The sequence below is a fragment of the Rhinopithecus roxellana genome, chromosome 14, assembly GCF_007565055.1.
Source record: "Rhinopithecus roxellana isolate Shanxi Qingling chromosome 14, ASM756505v1, whole genome shotgun sequence".
Classification (NCBI taxonomy): Eukaryota; Metazoa; Chordata; class Mammalia; order Primates; family Cercopithecidae; genus Rhinopithecus; species Rhinopithecus roxellana.
Window position 1 is genome coordinate 5,191,753 of NC_044562.1, and position 17,991 is coordinate 5,209,743.

At 33.1% G+C, this 17,991-nt stretch overlaps 1 protein-coding gene across 1 annotated transcript in view; it reads left to right on the forward strand.

Moving 5' to 3' along the window:
- LRP1B (LDL receptor related protein 1B) overlaps positions 1-17,991 on the forward strand; it is a 2,016,348-nt gene that overhangs the window by 1,155,701 nt on the left and 842,656 nt on the right. The window contains exon 12 of the mRNA XM_030916410.1: positions 14,907-15,087. Within this exon, the coding sequence (XP_030772270.1) occupies positions 14,907-15,087 (181 nt within the window). The remainder of the gene's footprint in view (positions 1-14,906; positions 15,088-17,991) is intronic.

The window sequence follows — 17,991 nt, forward strand, 5'->3', positions numbered from 1 at the left end:
GTGGCTTTTTGCATCTTAAGCAAAGCCGAGCTCTGAATGTTTATAATTCATTAATGCAAATAAGAATTTGAGGAACAGGATGGAAATAGTTTTTAAAACTGCTCTCTTTCCCTTTTCCTTTGCATTAGAATCAATTAGAAATAGTTCAGCACTTCCATGAATATATGTGAGTCCCTTGTGATGCTTTAAACAACTACAGTTTACACATAAAGGCGTTTTACTTGATGCAAAAAGATTTAAGAGTTTTCTACTTCCAATAAACAAATTTTGTATTATTTTTTAACCAAAAAATGAATGTAGCAGTGGGAGTTTTCACTTTACAAAAAGAAAAAAATTGATTTATGTGTTATATTATGAGAACAAACCTTTTATTTAAAGAGATGGTACAGGATGACATGATTAAAGGTTATCTATAAACCTGATCCTTGTTTTTTATAAAGATTTCTATTTACCTACAAAAATATTATATAATTGCCAAATATCTGTCAGATAGAAGGCAAAGTGTTGGTCTGAAAAGATCAGGTTGTTGTTCACAAAGAGTTTGTCTTCTTATTGGATGCATCTGTCAAATGATAAATGAAACGAAGGACTAAATATAAAGTTAAGCAAATAATTCAACTTTACTTTGTGATCTATAACCATAACAATAATGAAAAGATATTTTTAAAAAAGAAATTGATAACCGTCCTGGGAAATTGAAGAATATACCATCAGTGATCAGAAATAATGAGAATTTCCTAATTAGAATACAGATTGAACCAGACTGTGACCAACAAGATCATCAGAAACCATAGCTTAAAACACCATAGGTGTAAACTTGAAATATAAGAGTTGAGAAAGAGAAACACCACGGTCCTAATAAAAACTAAAAGAGATTTTTTTAAAGGCCTTAAGGCACTCTTTAAAACAAGTTAATAAATAACTGTATTTAAAACAATGAGTCCAGTTCAGTCCATCCCAGCTACTTTAATTACACCCCTAGAAGCACACTCAAAGAATGGAATTGAAATAACTGTCTATTCACTTGAGAGGAAGTTAAAGTTTTATCTCAAAAATCATACAAAAATAAAGCTTCAAGAACTCAAAAAATATAAAATTTAGAAATGTGGGGATTTTGTTTGGGTTAAATGAAAATATTTATTGTTCACAATTCTAGAGGTAGGAGGTGCATCAACAAGGTGCCAGCAGATTCAGTGTCTGGTGAGGACTCTCTTTCTGGTTTGCAGACAGCCTCCTTCTCACAGTGTTCTCATGGGGTGGAAAGAAAGAGCTCTGGCCTCTTCCTCTTATAAGGACACTAATTCCATCATGGCAATTACTCTCATGACCTCAAATACCCCTAATTATCTTCCAAAGACCTCACCTTCTAGTACCAGACCATTGGGAACTAATTAGGGTTTCACCATATGAGGTTTTTTTTTTATTTTTTTATTTTTTTATTTTATTTTTTGTGAGGGACAGAAACATTCAGTCCATAGCAGGTGTTTACTGTCGCTTTAAGCAATAAATTTGGGGGCAATTTGTTACACATCAATGTACAACTAATATTCTCCCCTATAGTTTATTCTCAACACAATAGTGGGAGTGTTTTTTTTTTTTTTTTTTTTTTTAATTTGAAATCTAGTCTGGTTAATCTACTTACAACTTTCCAATGAATTCCTGTCACTCAAAATAAATTCTTAACGCTCACCGTGTCCTAGAAGGCTGAGCATGATCTGGTATCTGATAGCTTCTCTGTTCTCACTTTCTACTGTTCCTCCCCTCCATTGTCCTCTCTGCCTAGCCCCCTTCCCTCCTTCCCTTCCATCATTGTTCACCACACTCTTCTCACAGTTACCCCATCATGCCAACCCTGGCCACCTCAGGACCTTTACCATACTCTGTTTACTGTCCTGTGCATGCCTCCCCCTGGATTCAATCATTCCCTTCAAGGCTCACTCCAAACGTTACTTCCCTGGGAAGTTTTCCTCAGCACTGTCTCTCAAGCAGCCCCATCCCCTGTTGCTGTCTGGCCCCTCGCTGTGATGCATCTTTTGTTGGGGCACCCATGTAGGGGATGTGCATGCCTGTGTGTGTTTGTGGAAATATATATATTTTTGATGGTATTGGGATGCAGAACATTTTCTAAGCAATGCAACGCACAACCTAGTGAAACACAAACACATGCCTGCATATATATGTATATATGCACATATATATGTGTGTGTATATATATATATGTAGGCATAGGTGTGTGTATATACATACATATATACATATACGTATATACATATATATACGTGTATATATATATGTATATACACCTACATTAAAATTTTAGAAAACACATTTCTATGAAAAAATGTATTATGAGCAAGTGAAAATATGGAAGATAAACTAGGCGAAAATATTCTGAATAGGCATATGGAGAGGAACTCAACATCATACTAATTACAAAAATGTAAATCAATGGAATAGTTTTCACCAGATTCATCAGATTAAAGAATGAAATATTGATAATATGTGATATTAGAACATAAGAAAATGTTTCCCACACTAGGAAGAATGTAAGTTGTTATATTGGTTTTGAAGCATTATTTAGTAATAGCTATCAATTGAAACGGTACATAAGATTCAAACCAATTCCACAATTAGTTACCTATTCTCTAGAAGTAGACACATGTTCAAAAAGAAACATTATTTGTAATCATAAATTGGAAACAATATAAAGTCTATCAAATAAGGCATGATGCATTTATGCTAGCAATTATATTAAGTAGCCATTAAAATGCATGAGGTAGAGCTGTATATACTTACATCAACAAAACCCATAAATAGACAAAATGAGTTAAAAGATATTTTTGCAGGATGATCCTATTTTTGCAAGTATATCCAAAAGTTTGTGGAAGGATCAATAAACTGTTTATAGTGATTATTTCTTGGGAGGGCCATATGAGTTATTACACTCACATTTGAATCTTTTAAAATTTGTACAACATGATATGCATTCATAGTTTGATTGAGAATTACAAAGAAAACAACAATTGAAAAGTAAATACATGTGATTATAGGTAACCATGTAAATAAAAGGGTTTTTTTTTTTTTTGGTGCAACTAGTTTTTTGTCACATTAATATAAGTTGTAAGTTGGTTACTTCAAACATGCATGATTGCTAAAAACAAAACAAAAAAAAAACACTACATTTTCATCCTCTGTCCTAAATGGGTGTTGTTTTATTTTAGTTTGTCTTTTGTCTGCCAAGCCCTTTCCTCAAAATCTTTATACACTTGAATCTCTTCCTTTTATACTTACATTAAGTGTGTGTGTGTGTTTTTTCCTGAATAAAATTGTGTCCTGTTTGGGGCTAGTGTGATACAAGTTGTCTCTTCTGGCTCCACAAACATCTATCTACTCACAGTCGTTACTTAACCAGCTATTAAAAAATAGCTTCAGAACAAATTTTTTTGTAATCTATACATACTAAATTATGTTGGCAAGTCCCCTATATAGCATTTTGATTTGAGACTACCCAGAGGATTGTAAAATTCAGATGATGCAAAAGAGAAATACCAAATTTGATCTCATCATTAGCCTTTTTGTTTCATGTTAAAGGTAAACTATTGAATTAAGTTTAAAGATTAGGTAGGTAATTAATAGAATATCCATCTGAGGTAACTACTCTTCAATTCTGATATAAGTGTTTATGCTTTTTGATTTCCTCTCTCTCTCTCTCTCTCTACATATATATATATGTGTGTGTGTGTGTGTGTGTGTGTGTGATATGTATATGTGCCATTATATATAGCTCCTCCAGGAAAATCATGATTATTTTTACGCATTCCATGGTCTGATGGTCTCAGCACTTAAAATTATATTTTAAACTAATGTAAATCATATTGTGTTGACAAAATATCTGTTGCTATATAACAGTAGCATTTATGAAGCTCCTACTATGCACCAGACATTTCATATCATATTCTGAATCATCAAGTTAACCCTTAAATGTAGGAGGTTTGTGGTTTTTGCTCAAGTTAGGGACCTAGAGCTTACAGGAATTAAGAAACGTTCTCTTATAACTCAGACCAGGTTTATTTTAGACTCAATCATAGACTAAGAAAAACAATATTGTGTATCCTCATACTTTTTGCCTCCCTCAAAAAAATGAATGATGATGACCTCAGATCTTCCTTAAACACCCATCAACTCTCTTTTCTCTTTATCCATTAACTTTTATTTTCTGTTTATTATTCTTATGCAATTGGAAAGAATCAGAGTTCTCATCAAAATACGCATCTACTGTAGTGTAGTATGCAATATTTAGATAACTTGAAGAAATATATTGATATATTATAATGATATTAGGACATTTAATGTGTGGTGATGGTTGATAACCATGTAAAATATTTTAATACACATCTGTTCCTTTCTTTGGTTTATACAAATCTGCCTGCACAGGATAGCAATGTATTCCTATCCCCAGCATTGGCACTTTTATCTTTGTTATAAAAATGAGCTTTCATAAATCTTTATCGTTAATCATAGAAGAATGTGCATGTTTTCCGTCAAAACAAATTACCTTGATATTTTAGCTGTTAAGTTATTTGTAATTTGTCTTAAATAGAGGAATTTCAAATTGCAAGGTTTAAGTTGCTATTATTTCAGGCAAAAAACAAAAAGTACCCCTTTTCAAGATAAAAAAGATATAGAGATATATATAAAAATATGCCATTCTGAGACAAATATTTTCAAAATGTTTGTCACTGTAACTATTCATGACCTGTTTAACATTTTTCTTTTCAAAGTATTTTATATATGTGGAATATCAATGAAACCAAACCCATTCTGAGACTGCATATGTGAAAAAAATAGTTTGTATTTACTACTATACTAGCCACAGAAACACAATTGAATATTCTTAGCAATTTTGCCAAAAAAAAATTTGCAAGTAACTTTTCATTTCAAGATAAGAAAATTCATTTAGAGGAATCAAAATGAACCAAAGAGTCTGAGAAATATCACTCACTTTTAAGGTAGATCTCTAACCTCATAGAACACAGATAATTTTGTCTTCCATGGGACATTTGACATTATCTGGAATTACGTTGGGTTCAACTGGAGAGGGAGTTGCTACTGGAATCTAGTAGATAGAGGCGCTTGTTGCTAAACATTTTGCAATACACAGGACGGTTCTCCATAACAAGGAGTCTTCAGTTTCAAATGTCAGTAATGCCACAGCTGAGAAACCCTATCATAAAGGATGGTGGGGAATAAAACTGCCACCACTGTATAGGTGCCAAAAGTAGAAAATGAGACATTGAGACTTAAGACAGTTTATTGCTCACCACAGGAGTATCAAGATAGTTGCACTGGTTCACCTGCCTGCAAGTCTCAGGGAGCGACATGATGGTCCAGGATGAATGCTGAGCAAGCAGGGAGTTGTGCCACAGCTGTGGATCCCAAGGCCTAGAGATCAGCACTTTCTGAGAAAGCAGCCATCATTGTGCAAACAAGCAAGATCTCTAGTTCCCCTCCCCTGTGGAGCAAGTAGTTACACAGTCTCCCTGTGGTCCCCTTGACTTACTTAGCTGCCTATACAAGTAGCAAGAGAAATTGTTTAGCGTCAAAAAAGAAATAAGCCTTACAATCTGGCAAACTCAGCAAGAATGTGCAGGGACACTCAAGGCCCACAGGGGACTGCCTCTCCCAATACCCATAAATAAACCCTTGAAAATAAGTACAAGTCACAGTAAGGAACCACTTGATCACTATTGTTCATGAGAATTTTGGGTTTGGTCACCTCATAAGTGTTCCACACAATGACTTTTAAGTTCATAGGGGGAAAATGCTATTTAAGTTGTTTTTCTGCTATTTAACCTGTAATAGCCCTGTATCTCTTCTCCAATATCGTCTTTGTCATTCCTTGAACACCCTAGGTATGGTCCCACCTCAGGGCTTTTGCACATATTTCTGTGTCTGGAATGTTCTTCCATCATATTCCCCCATGCATCTCTTCTGTAAGTCCTAGATGTCTTTGCCTGTAGACCACCTCCTCAGTCAGCCCTTCTGGCCAGCCCAATAAAATGGCTTACCACCACCACACCCGACCCAACTCTGTTCCTTTTCCTTGCTTTTCCTCTTTTGTCATTATTCTGGGTATGTTTCACTTGGTTGTTGCCTTGCTGCCAGAATGTAAGCTTCAATAGGTCAGAGATTTTGTTTGCTTTGCTCAGTGGTAGATCCTTAGGGCCTAAAACAGTTCATGGCTCATATTAGCTATACAGCAAACATTCATTAAATGGATGAATGGGTACTTTAATTTAGTTGTCATTACTTTTAAAACAGTAATTAAATGGATTAAAAAGATGTAAGAGTCATTAAAAAATGATTTTTTTTTGTTCTAATGTAAGAAACAAGATCAACTTGTTGTTTTTTGATCATCCGAAAACTCATTTTGTTTTTTCATGAAATTCCTCTTATAATAATCATCCCTGATGATTTTTTCAGGAATCTTATAAAACCTTACATATTTTTATTGATTTATTTAAACTTCTGTAACATTTTAATAAAAAAAACTTTAGATTACAATTTTTAGTTGCTGCACATAATACGGCCATCTTAACACACTTTCCCAGTCTTTCAGAATCAACATCTCTTTTTTTTTTGCACAGCTTTAAATTATTTTTCCTTAAGAGATACATATCTACCTTGAATAATTTTATACTATACACTTACATGGATAAGTTATTCTTCACTAATACCTCTTACACTTTTACTGTGGAATCATAAATGTTTATCTTATTGTACCAAAATTGTTATAAAATATATTATTAATATCAATATTTAAACTATTTTTATGGGTAATGCTACATCTAGCTTTGGCGTCTGTTATTATATAAAAACAATGCATTTACAAAGCAATTTATTATATTTTTAAAAATAAATTTTGAAGTAACTTTAGTTAAGAATTTGCAAAATAGTACAGAGAATTTCTGTATATTTCTCTGTCTTAATTAATTCAGGCTACCATAACAAAGTACCATAGACTGCGTGACTTATACACAACAGAAATTTGTTTCTCTCAATTCTGGAGCTTAGAAGTCTGAGATCAGGGTGCCAGCATGGACAGGTTCTGGTGAGGGACCTCTTCCAGGTTGCAGACTGATGATGACTTCCCACTGTATCCTCACATGAAGGAAGAAGGATTAGAGAGCTCTCTGGTGTCTTCTTATAAGGGCACTAACTTCATTTATGAGGGCTCCACCCTCATTAATTACCCCCAAATATTTTCACATTAAAATAAGGATTTTAACATGTGAATTTTAGGAAGACATAAACATTTAGTCCATTGCACCCTCACACAGCCTTTTCTAACATCTTAAAAAACTACACTGCAATTATCAAAACTAGAAAATTAATGTTGATACAATTTTGTTAACCAAAGACTATTCAAATATCAGCCATTTTTTCATAATGAGTTTAGCTGTGTCTTGTCCTTCTCATGTAACTTATGATAGATTTTTCCTCTTGCTTTCCTCATGTTTCCTTTTAATATTTCACTTCCCTTCATATGGACATTTGTTAAGTCTCTACGTTGTTAGTCATCAAATGTATTTTAGTAAGAAATAACAGGTATCATTTATTGAGAATTTGATTATGTGCCAGGCATTGTTCTGCTTATTATTCTCTCCTTTAATCCTAATATGGAGAGAGCTGATTATTATTCGTATTTTCATTTGTGAAAGCTGAAGTTCAAGTTTAATCCATGCATCATAGGGTAAGCAATTTGCCAAAAGTTATCAAAGTGGAGAAATCTGAAAAAATATGCAAACTTTCATTATGTATGGTCTTTGTTATTGGAAAGTTTGTACCCAAAAGCATCATTTACAGTAACCTTATTCTAGCTTTATTCCCCTCCCTTCTTCCATGCCCCACTTTTCCTTCTTCCAAGGAAACTGCCTAGGTTAAACTTTCTTTAACTCCTTCCTCTGTTTATCATTTTTTTCTTTACAATTCTGGAGGTCAAATCTGAATACAAAGTATGGTAGGCACATTAGAACATGAGTTAAATTTCAAGACTTGCTATAGTGACTACTAACTAATCATGGGTCTTTGTGAGTCAACTTACATTTCTGGGTCTTTGTTTCATTATTTGTAGATGTACAAGTTAAACTTCTTGGTTCTGTAGCTTCTTTTATTCCTAGAATACTGAATTCACAACAAGGTTTCTGCCTAATTTTATTATGACTTTGCCCCGATTTATTGTTTCAGCTTTGTAAGAGTACCTGTGTACCCAGGAGGGTTATGACTGCTTGTGTTTTCTTAGATACTTACGGAAAAATGTTGTTAGATAAATTATTATTAAGAACTTGGCCTCCTTTACCACATTTACCTAGAGCCCACACATGCATTTGTCTAGCCTTTTTCTCTATTTATGTGGATCTGAAACAAATACAGTTTTGGTTGATATAGGCTGGTTATCTCCAAGAGTATAGTCACATGAGATAACACATTTGTTCTTTCCCATGGTAATTGTAAATACAACAAAGATTTGCATTCTCTAACTTGTAAGCTCAACTTGGAATTTAGTGATCAGTATTTTTCACTAAACATGATTTCTAAGCATGTATTTGATACCTTGTATTTTTTAAAGTTCGGAAAACATTATCAGTTGATGCAACTTTTTGAATTTTAAGTGACCAAGTGCAAAAACATGAAACCTATTAGAAAATATAGCTAATAAAAAGTCAACTTCTACAACATTAAATTGCCCAAGTGACTACTAATAGTGTAGACTTTTCGTATAATATGAAAGAGATTGAATAATTTACTATTGATGAAATAGGTGCCAAAAGTGTTTTATTTTTATAAATTATGACCAACTTCACAGTTCTAAAATGAATATTCAAGAATAGGTGTGATATATTGTGTTCAAAAAATGGAAGCAATTTTAGCTTTGTTTTCTCTTGATAGACAGAGTTAGGTAGTAAAATGGTGTTAATGGAAATGATTTTCTCCCCATTCACAGTGAAGACTCTATTATTATCCAAAAAATGTTAGTGGAATATTATACAGTGATCTCTATGCCCCTTGCATATCTCTAGGGCTTCTTAAATTGAAAGCTGTTTTGTCCTCTGAAATATACACTTTGCAGTGTTTTATCGGAAAAGGATGGATGTGAAGAGTGGCCTTCTTCTTCCCGGCCCATTCAGCAAAATCATTTTCAGATCACAGGCATGGTCATAGTGTACTAGTCACGATTCTCTAGAGAAACAGAGAAAACAGAATGTATATGGAATTAGGTCACACAATTATGGGAACCGGAAAGTCCAACATTTGCAGGGTACATCAGCAGGCTGGAGAACCCAGAAGAGTTGATGTTGCTGCTTGAGTTCAAAGAGAGCCTGAAGGAAGAATTTCATCTTTCTCAGGGGATCCCAATCTATTCTTAAGGCCTTCAACTGATTGGATGAGGCCAACCCACATTATAGAGGGTAACCTGCTTATTACTCAAATTCTACTGATGTTCATATCATCTAAAACATACCTTTACGGCAACATCCAGATGGAATGACCAATGTACCATGGGCTAGCCAAATTAACTCATACAATTGACCATCACACATAGTTAGCTACACAATATACTTTAGGTGTGGTTGTGTAAATCAATGCAGAATTCCCATAAGAACAATAGCTTGGAATCCAGAAATAATTATTTGTGTTCATATCCACTCACCAATTTGTTTGCTCTATCTATTCGCTTCTATTGCTTTATGTGTGGTTGTGTAAATTAGTGCAGAATTCCCGTAACAGTAATAGCTTGGAATCCAGAAATTATTATTTGTTCTCATATCCACTCACTAATTTGTTTGCTCTATCTATCTGCATGTATTAGTGACTACCAGGTTATGACTTTTCAGGACCTTTTATTGCGAGACATTTCTCCGTGGATCTCTCACATTTCTGCATGTCTTAAAGTAAGACACTTACTGTCTTTTCTACAGAAGTATCTTTTCAAGAATGTTTGTATAGCAGAGTACTGAGAGAAAGAGACAGAGTCACCTGCCAATGAAAACAGCAGGCCTTCTTACTGCCCGTTATAATAGGCTTCGATTTTCTAAACTCAGAATTCCTCTCTTGTAATGCCACCCACAATGTATGAAAGCATCCATATGGACCCCTCCCAGTTGCCCCTGTGGACTTTGGGGTAAAAGGAACTGACACCAATCTGCTGATGACTATGCTGCTTGTTGTGCCATGAGTAATACAATCTTTTATATCGGTTCCACAAGTCTTGTATCTTCTACCAGAATTCATAGAACAAAAACAGACAAACTTGTAAGCTTGAAAGTATGATGAAAATCTCAGTCCTTAACCATTCTGGATCTTTCATTTTAATTGTCCCTGTAGATTATTGGTAACTATGATGCATGCTATGGCACTATCTTTACTTGTCCATGTCTTCATTGTATCAAAGATAAAGTATCTGAATGTCACAGAGTGATGATCTGTATCCCCTGACCCATTGAAACTGGCAGTCTGCATTGGATAATGAAAGGAAACCACTATGTTTTAATATATTCTGTTTATTCTGGAAAATAAGACCCTTGTATGCACTCTACATATCTCTTTGAATACAACATCAAGGTATTTTGTACTGAGTGAGAATGGATTGCGTATTCACCCTGCTTGACTGAACAACTAAGGAGAAATCTGGAATGAAAATGGGGATGAGAAACATCACCCTCAGCTGGCCATTAGGGACCGATAGTATCTTTAGTTTGTGACCAGAGACCCTTGAAACCCCAAGAGACAGCTTATTCAGCAAGCAAATTTTACTGCTACACTATTAATTAAATCAATGTCATTTACTCATATTGGATACATATGAGCTATTTATAGCCTCAAGCCATATTGAAATGCACAAAGAGAATTTGTGTTAATTGAACTACAAGAATAGGAGACAGGAAAGTTGTCCAACTGCTGACTCTAGGGTGAGGTAAGGCATCGCTGGCCTTAGGCATGTCTACATGCATGATGCAAATTTAATCATTTAAGGTACCTTACCCTACTCTGTACTCATGTAGACACTTGCATTGCAACTCAGAAAAATAATGTTCGGGCTAAGGATAGATAACCCTGGATAAACTTGTATAAGGTAGAAAAATGTAGAAACTGATTTTATAATGGCCATTTTGGGGTATAATTTTTAATTAATTTCTTATTATATGCATCAAACTCTGTTGTAAAGCATCAAGATCTATGGATCATTTTTGGAGGTCCTGCTCATGTACCATAACAAAAATAAGGCCACTGCTCACATCCTTTCTTGTAAAAAATCATGGACCCAATTTAAAAGTAGGCAATTATATTTTAAGTATGTTTTAAGTATGCAAAACTTTAGTCTTATGTCCCATGAATGTGTAACATCTAAAAATCAGGCCTGTAATGAAGTTTTCATTTTAGAAAAATGTTTTTCTCCCAAAACCACTTTCTTTAAAAATGTTTATTTGGTCTAGTCCAAAGTATTACATTCATTTGAAGAATGGTCCTATTTATTCTTTTTAAATCTGCATCATTATTCTTTTAAAATTTACATAAATTTTATTATATATTATTTATCCTCATTTCCTTAGTGGTAGGTGTCTTTTATGGGAAATAATATTGTTAACATAAGGAGTTTTTCACTTAAGTAAACCATGCATTTCATTATTAATCCTAAATTTGAATGAGATGTGTGAGTGTGTGGGTGTTTAATGTACTATTTATATACTACTCCATTCATACAAGTTATTTTGAAATTGCTAGAACAATGTTTACAAAGATAACATGTTGTAGAAATTTTAGTAATTTGAGAAAAATAATATATTAAGTTTTCAGAATGCATGAAAAGGCTTTATTTTCTGAATATGAGTAAATGTGCAATATCTTCACTTAGCATGAAAAATATAGACATTAATCTAAACAAAGTTTAGAAATAATTATCTACTGAATTTTTTTTTTTCTGAAGAAGAACAAACATGTTGATTCCTTGCCTATTGATGCATGAAAATGGGTATTTTGTGAAAGCTAAGGGAGATTTTGACCAGATTTTTAAAATAGTCATGCTCTTGTTTGCTATTTGTTATCCAATAATAATAATAAATAGTAGCAAATATGAATTTTATAATGTAGGATACTTGAACTCTATCCCAAAGTACACAAAGCAATCTATTCTACCAAGTTTATCAAACATCTTCTTTGCATTTTAATATCATGTGTTTTCTCAAGCTAATAATTGGACTCTATGTAGTCACTGATGTTTTTTGACCTTTGAATGCCACAACCTTCATATGTGCCTGATCTGGTTAAAGGGCTTTTGTTCATAGAGTCATTATTAGTCAGTCCCAGGCAGGACCCAAACAGACCCCTTTGAATAAAATATCAAACGTACATAAGATTGATGTTCTACATGTATAACTTCTCCATCTAATTTATAAGTTAAAGCAGGTATCAAATAATGTGGAAGCAGAATGCTTCCCTTATCAATGTATATTTGTTGAGAAAGGAAGTAATTGATTGTTCAAGCTTTGTTCTGCAAAAGAGAAATTCCTCTTTGCCCTATTAAAGATAACCTAAAAAGATTCCCAATTTGCTCATAGATCTTTTCATACATTTTCTTATTTTAAAATTTTTATTCATTGTCATTCTCCCTATAACAGAAAAATAAATCAAAGCACAAACAGAAAACAACCTTAAAAAATACTCTAGGCTAATTCCTTTATTACTATCTTAATACAGTAGATACCTTGCTTAAGGAAAGATTATACAGAAATTATAGTGATATTATTACAGGAATAATAATCATTATATTTATGTATTATTTAGTATGTGCCAACCATTATTTTAAGAATATCACATATATTTATTTATATACTATTTTTAGTCAAAGTTAGTCACTGGTAAAAATGCAAGAAAATACAGAAAAAAGCATTTTTTAAAGGCAAAAAACATAAGATATATTCCTATCAAGTAGTACCCTTAAAGAAAGGAGACAGAAGAGATATAAAATATTTTTTAATCCTAATAGGTTAATAAAAACTAACATGAACTGAGAAGTTACTGTATTCCAGGAAATACGCTAAATGTTTACATGCAGTAGCTATTAATAGTTTGTCCTTTGTAATCACCCGATGAGGTATGTGCTATTATAATCTTCACTTTCCTGATGCATCACTGAGTTTGCTTACCCAAGTGTCAGAAACAAAAATTTCATCCATACAGCATTGTAACTGCTTCATACGAAAAAAATAAATCTCTAGTCATGTATTAAAAGGAAAAGTTTCAAAAATAAAAAGGTTATCCAGCATGAAGACGTTTTTATACTGGAGCAGATTTCAAATGTAATTCAATTTTTGAAAGCCAACTAAGATAGAAATCAGCTATAGACTATAATAAATAGAAAAGAGTAAATAACTACTCTCGTTCCATTATGCAAGAATAGGAAAGTGCTCAGGAAAATTAAGTGTCAATAAGTAAAGACAAAATTAAACTTCTTTTTCTAAGCATAGGCACAATTAACCTATGAAAATTACTCATATTGGATGGTAATGAAGCAGATAGCTTAGTGAAATTGGGAACATATCTGATTCACTATAATGGGATTTTCAGTTAGATCAGATCACATTTTGTATCAGTCATTCTGAATCACGACACATGTTGATTAGCAATAAGGGTTACAAGGGAAAATTGTAGGTTTTTTCCTGAGCCAGAAGGACCATGATTAAACAACATGATAATAGTAAATATCCATTGTGTCTGCATACAGGGAAATGTGATACAGATTTTCTTGTAGTGTGTGAATACACAGCTCCTTCTCTAACATATACTACCTATTGCTTTTGTCCAGTAAATTCCAGTTCTGTAACTCATGCCAAAAAGGAAAAGAGGAAGTCTGTGCAGACTCCCTTGGTTTTGAGAGAAAAGAAGGAGTTCATAGCAATTTTTCCTGCAACGGGAGAATAGAATTGTCGTTGTAATGTTGTAAGCTGAAGTGTGGTTTACAAAATGGCAAAAAGCAACGACAGGATGGTACAGAAACTCACCCTAGGAACTGTGCTGTTTGGAGCGTTTCCACACTGTGGGTCATAAGGCTTGGATTTTTATCCAATTGCTACTGCTTTGTGAACGATAATAGACTATAAGTAACTGCCTTCACTTTGAAGTTTTCGTTACCCCCTTTATAAAATAAAGGGTTTGAATTAGGTGAACTCCTAGGATTATTATCTGTCTGTTACAATTGAATTATCATTGCCTGTATCTCATATAATCCTGTAATAGGATTCTTTGTAAGGTAAGTCAAAAATAGAAATATTTCAGCGATTCCTTGCGATTCACTGTTGACGCAGTTCTGGGATGAAAGCCTGTCCTGGGCTTTCATACTTGTGCTCCTGCTGAAACTGTTCATCCTTGGGCAAGAGGACATTCATATTATTTTGATTACTCAGATTACGTATTACAAGTTTGAACATGCTGACACAGTACTAGTAGATTTTTCTTCAGAACAGTCTATGTTACTGAATTTGTCACTTATATTCGAGCTTTTTCACTCCTATCACTTACATGTTCCATTTTTCTGCAGATCACTGAATTACAATAAATTGAGGTTCAATTAAAATCTGAGTTAATGACCATGATTAATTTGTTAACATTGTGTACAATTGAGAGAGGGTCTATTATTCACATAAAAAGACATCCAAAATAAAATTGAAAAGTATTCTGTAAAATAGTGACATTTGCAAAAATTACACCATAAAGAAATTTCATGGATCAGAGTTCATTCCTTTTTGAACTAAAGTTTTTATTAGGTAGAATATTAGTAGTGAACACTAATTTTACTGTAATTGTAAACGCAGTTTCTTTCTTGTTTTTGCTTTTTTATATATATATAGATCTGGATAATGTAGAGGGCATTGCTGTGGACTGGATTGGAAATAATCTTTACTGGACCAACGATGGCCATAGGAAAACCATTAATGTGGCCAGGCTGGAAAAAGCTTCTCAGAGTCGGAAGACTCTTTTAGAGGGTGAAATGTCTCATCCCAGAGGAATTGTGGTGGATCCAATTAATGGGTATGAAATATTTGACTAGCTTTATATAAGAAAAATGATAGTAGATAAATGTGTTTCTTATATAGTTAATAGTAGTCAGCTTTATTTTAATTCATATGTATAGCTGAAATTCCACACAAATGGTCTTAATGGGTAAGTTACACATTTAATGGTTTTTCTGTCCTAGAGAATGTACTAAATAAACATGTCAAAATACACTGACCTGAAATAGATTACTATACAAAGATATATTACCTGATTTATTAAAATTAGCACTATAATTCTAAATTTTGAGCAGCCAACACCAAGATAAATAATCAATTCAATTAGTGAATCAATTCTATATTTTAAAGGCAATTGAAATTTAGTGTATTCAAAAAAATAGCAAAAGTTTTTATACATTTCCTGCAGGTCAGACATTTTATTAAATGGATTACTATGACCCTATTTTGTAACCCTCACAATAATCCTCTCAATTAATTGCTATTCTTATCCCTGTTTTATAAAGTTGAAAATGATAACTGCCTTACCAAACACCATTCAGTTAGTAACAGACTTGGGTATACATTTATTCCCAGGGAGCCTGTCTCTATGACTTTACTCTTAGCCACTAAACTTCACTGCTTTTTATTAGTCTAGGATGATAATCACAATTTTAGATACCATCATAATTTCTATATAAGGACATCATTTTATAGTATGTATTACTTGTTTTAGAATGAAATATTTAGTCCAATTCTTGGCAATATGTTTTCTTTTGATTTTTATTCAGCGCTATTACCTGAATGCAAAACTGTACTTATAGAAATATCAAAGAAGACAGAAATTTTAATAGTATTTTATAACTTAAAAAATGTTATTTATTGAATATTTTACATGTGTAGTTTTTTGGAGTGTTTTCCTTCCATGGCTTACATATTATTGTTTCAAGACATCAAAAAATAGATTTTCTTTACACTTCACTGCACACATACAAAAAGTATGTATTGTATTGGAGGCATGTGAGTCCCTTATAAACTGAGATCACCAAATTGCAGTTCCTAGAGTTGTTTGTGTTGAGAGTAGCTCCACATACAACCAGGGTGCTTCTTTGTAGGGAGTGAGTGAACTCATTGTAAGTGTTTTCACAGGGCATAATTATAAAGTAATTTTGGTGATTTTATGTTTGGATTATATAATCATCTGTTAAATCAGTCTTAGTTTTTGAAGAGAGTATTTATTACACACGGTCCAAATCTATATGAAGAAATTTTTTAATTTTAAATTTCTGTCTTAAAACAGAAATTAATTTCTGTCTTAAAACAGTATCTTCTTTCTCACTATTCTGTTAGAGAAAATGTTTTCTGATAGAGCTAAAGGGTCTTTTTTGTGCCCAAGAGATGACATAAATGTGGAAGTCATATAAACATATAATTTAGAAGAAAATTTACAGCCCACTAGCTCCAACTCTTTCATCAAATTTAGAAATACTCTTCAACATCTCCCAAGTTTGTAGGCATCCAAATTATGTTAGAAACCTGTAGCATCTACGTACTTCAAGCTATCTGAAGGCAATTCTGATTAATAGAGTATTTTTTTCATTGAGACAATATCTGCATCCCTGTAATGTCTTCCTACCACCTGTCCCTATATACAAGGAAGAAGTGCAATAAGTATTATTTAAAACTAGACAGTGTTACTGATAAACAGAGGAAAGAACTTATTTTGACTCATCACCAGAAAGGCTGGGGATAGTGTTCATCAGATAATTACATTTGAACAGTGCTTGAAATAGAAGGTAGAATTTTTCTTGCTATATTAACAGAAGGCCAGATTAACCTATGTTTTATGTGAAGAATACTCAGAGGTCCACCTAGAAAAAATACTTGTATTAGTTCCTGCTTATTTTATAGGTTATATTTCTATTTCGTGTATTTAAGAATTCTCATCATTTGGTATTGATTGCAAAGCTTTCATAATATTATTTTTTATTCTTATTTTTATTTTTTTGAGACAGGATCTCACTCTGTTACCCACGCTGGAGTGCAGTAGTATGATCTTGGCTCACGACAGCCTTGATAGCCTGGGTTCAAATGATCGATTCTCCCACCTCAGCTTTGAGACTAGCTGGAATTACAGGCACAAGCTACCATGCCTGGATACTTTTTGTATTTTTTTGTAGAGATGAGGTTTTGCCATGTTGCTCAGCCTGGTCTCAAACTCCTGGGCTCAAGTAATTCACCTGCCTCAACCTCCCAAAGTGCTGGGATTACACACATGAGCCATGGTGCCTGGCCCATAATATACATATATATATATATATATATATATATATATATATATATATATATATGTATGTATGTATCTCCTCTCTCAGATTGGCATTCTTAGAAAAATAATTTTCTTATATTTTGTTTAAATAAAAATAATTTTAAGTGATGGGTCAGTTGGCGAACAATTCCTTTTTTCAAATAGTAAAAGAACATGCAGTATATTTAGAATATCCAGATTTATTTTGCGCACACACACAGGCACATGTATGTGTGATTTGGGTCACAGAAAAAAATGTGTTGCCATGATCAAAAGTAGAAGCTGTAGGGTAAGATAACTGCAATATTAATAAGTCATAAATTAGCAAAAACAAAACTGCATTGATCAACTTTGTATAAAAATATTTCAGGAAAATATCAATAGAGATGAAAAGATTGCATGTTTTGCCTTTGTATAGTTCATTTATATAGCTGATGTCAAGTAGTTATACCTAACTAGCATAGAATTAGAGCAAACAGAATGACTATCCTTTTTGTTACTTAGTTGTCCTAATTAAAAAATCACTTTAAGGAAGTACAAGACACAAGATATAAATACTTCCGTGTTTATTTCTAGGATTAATACAATTCAACAGTCTCAGTATACTTCCTTGGGTCTGAAAAGGCGTATCAACAT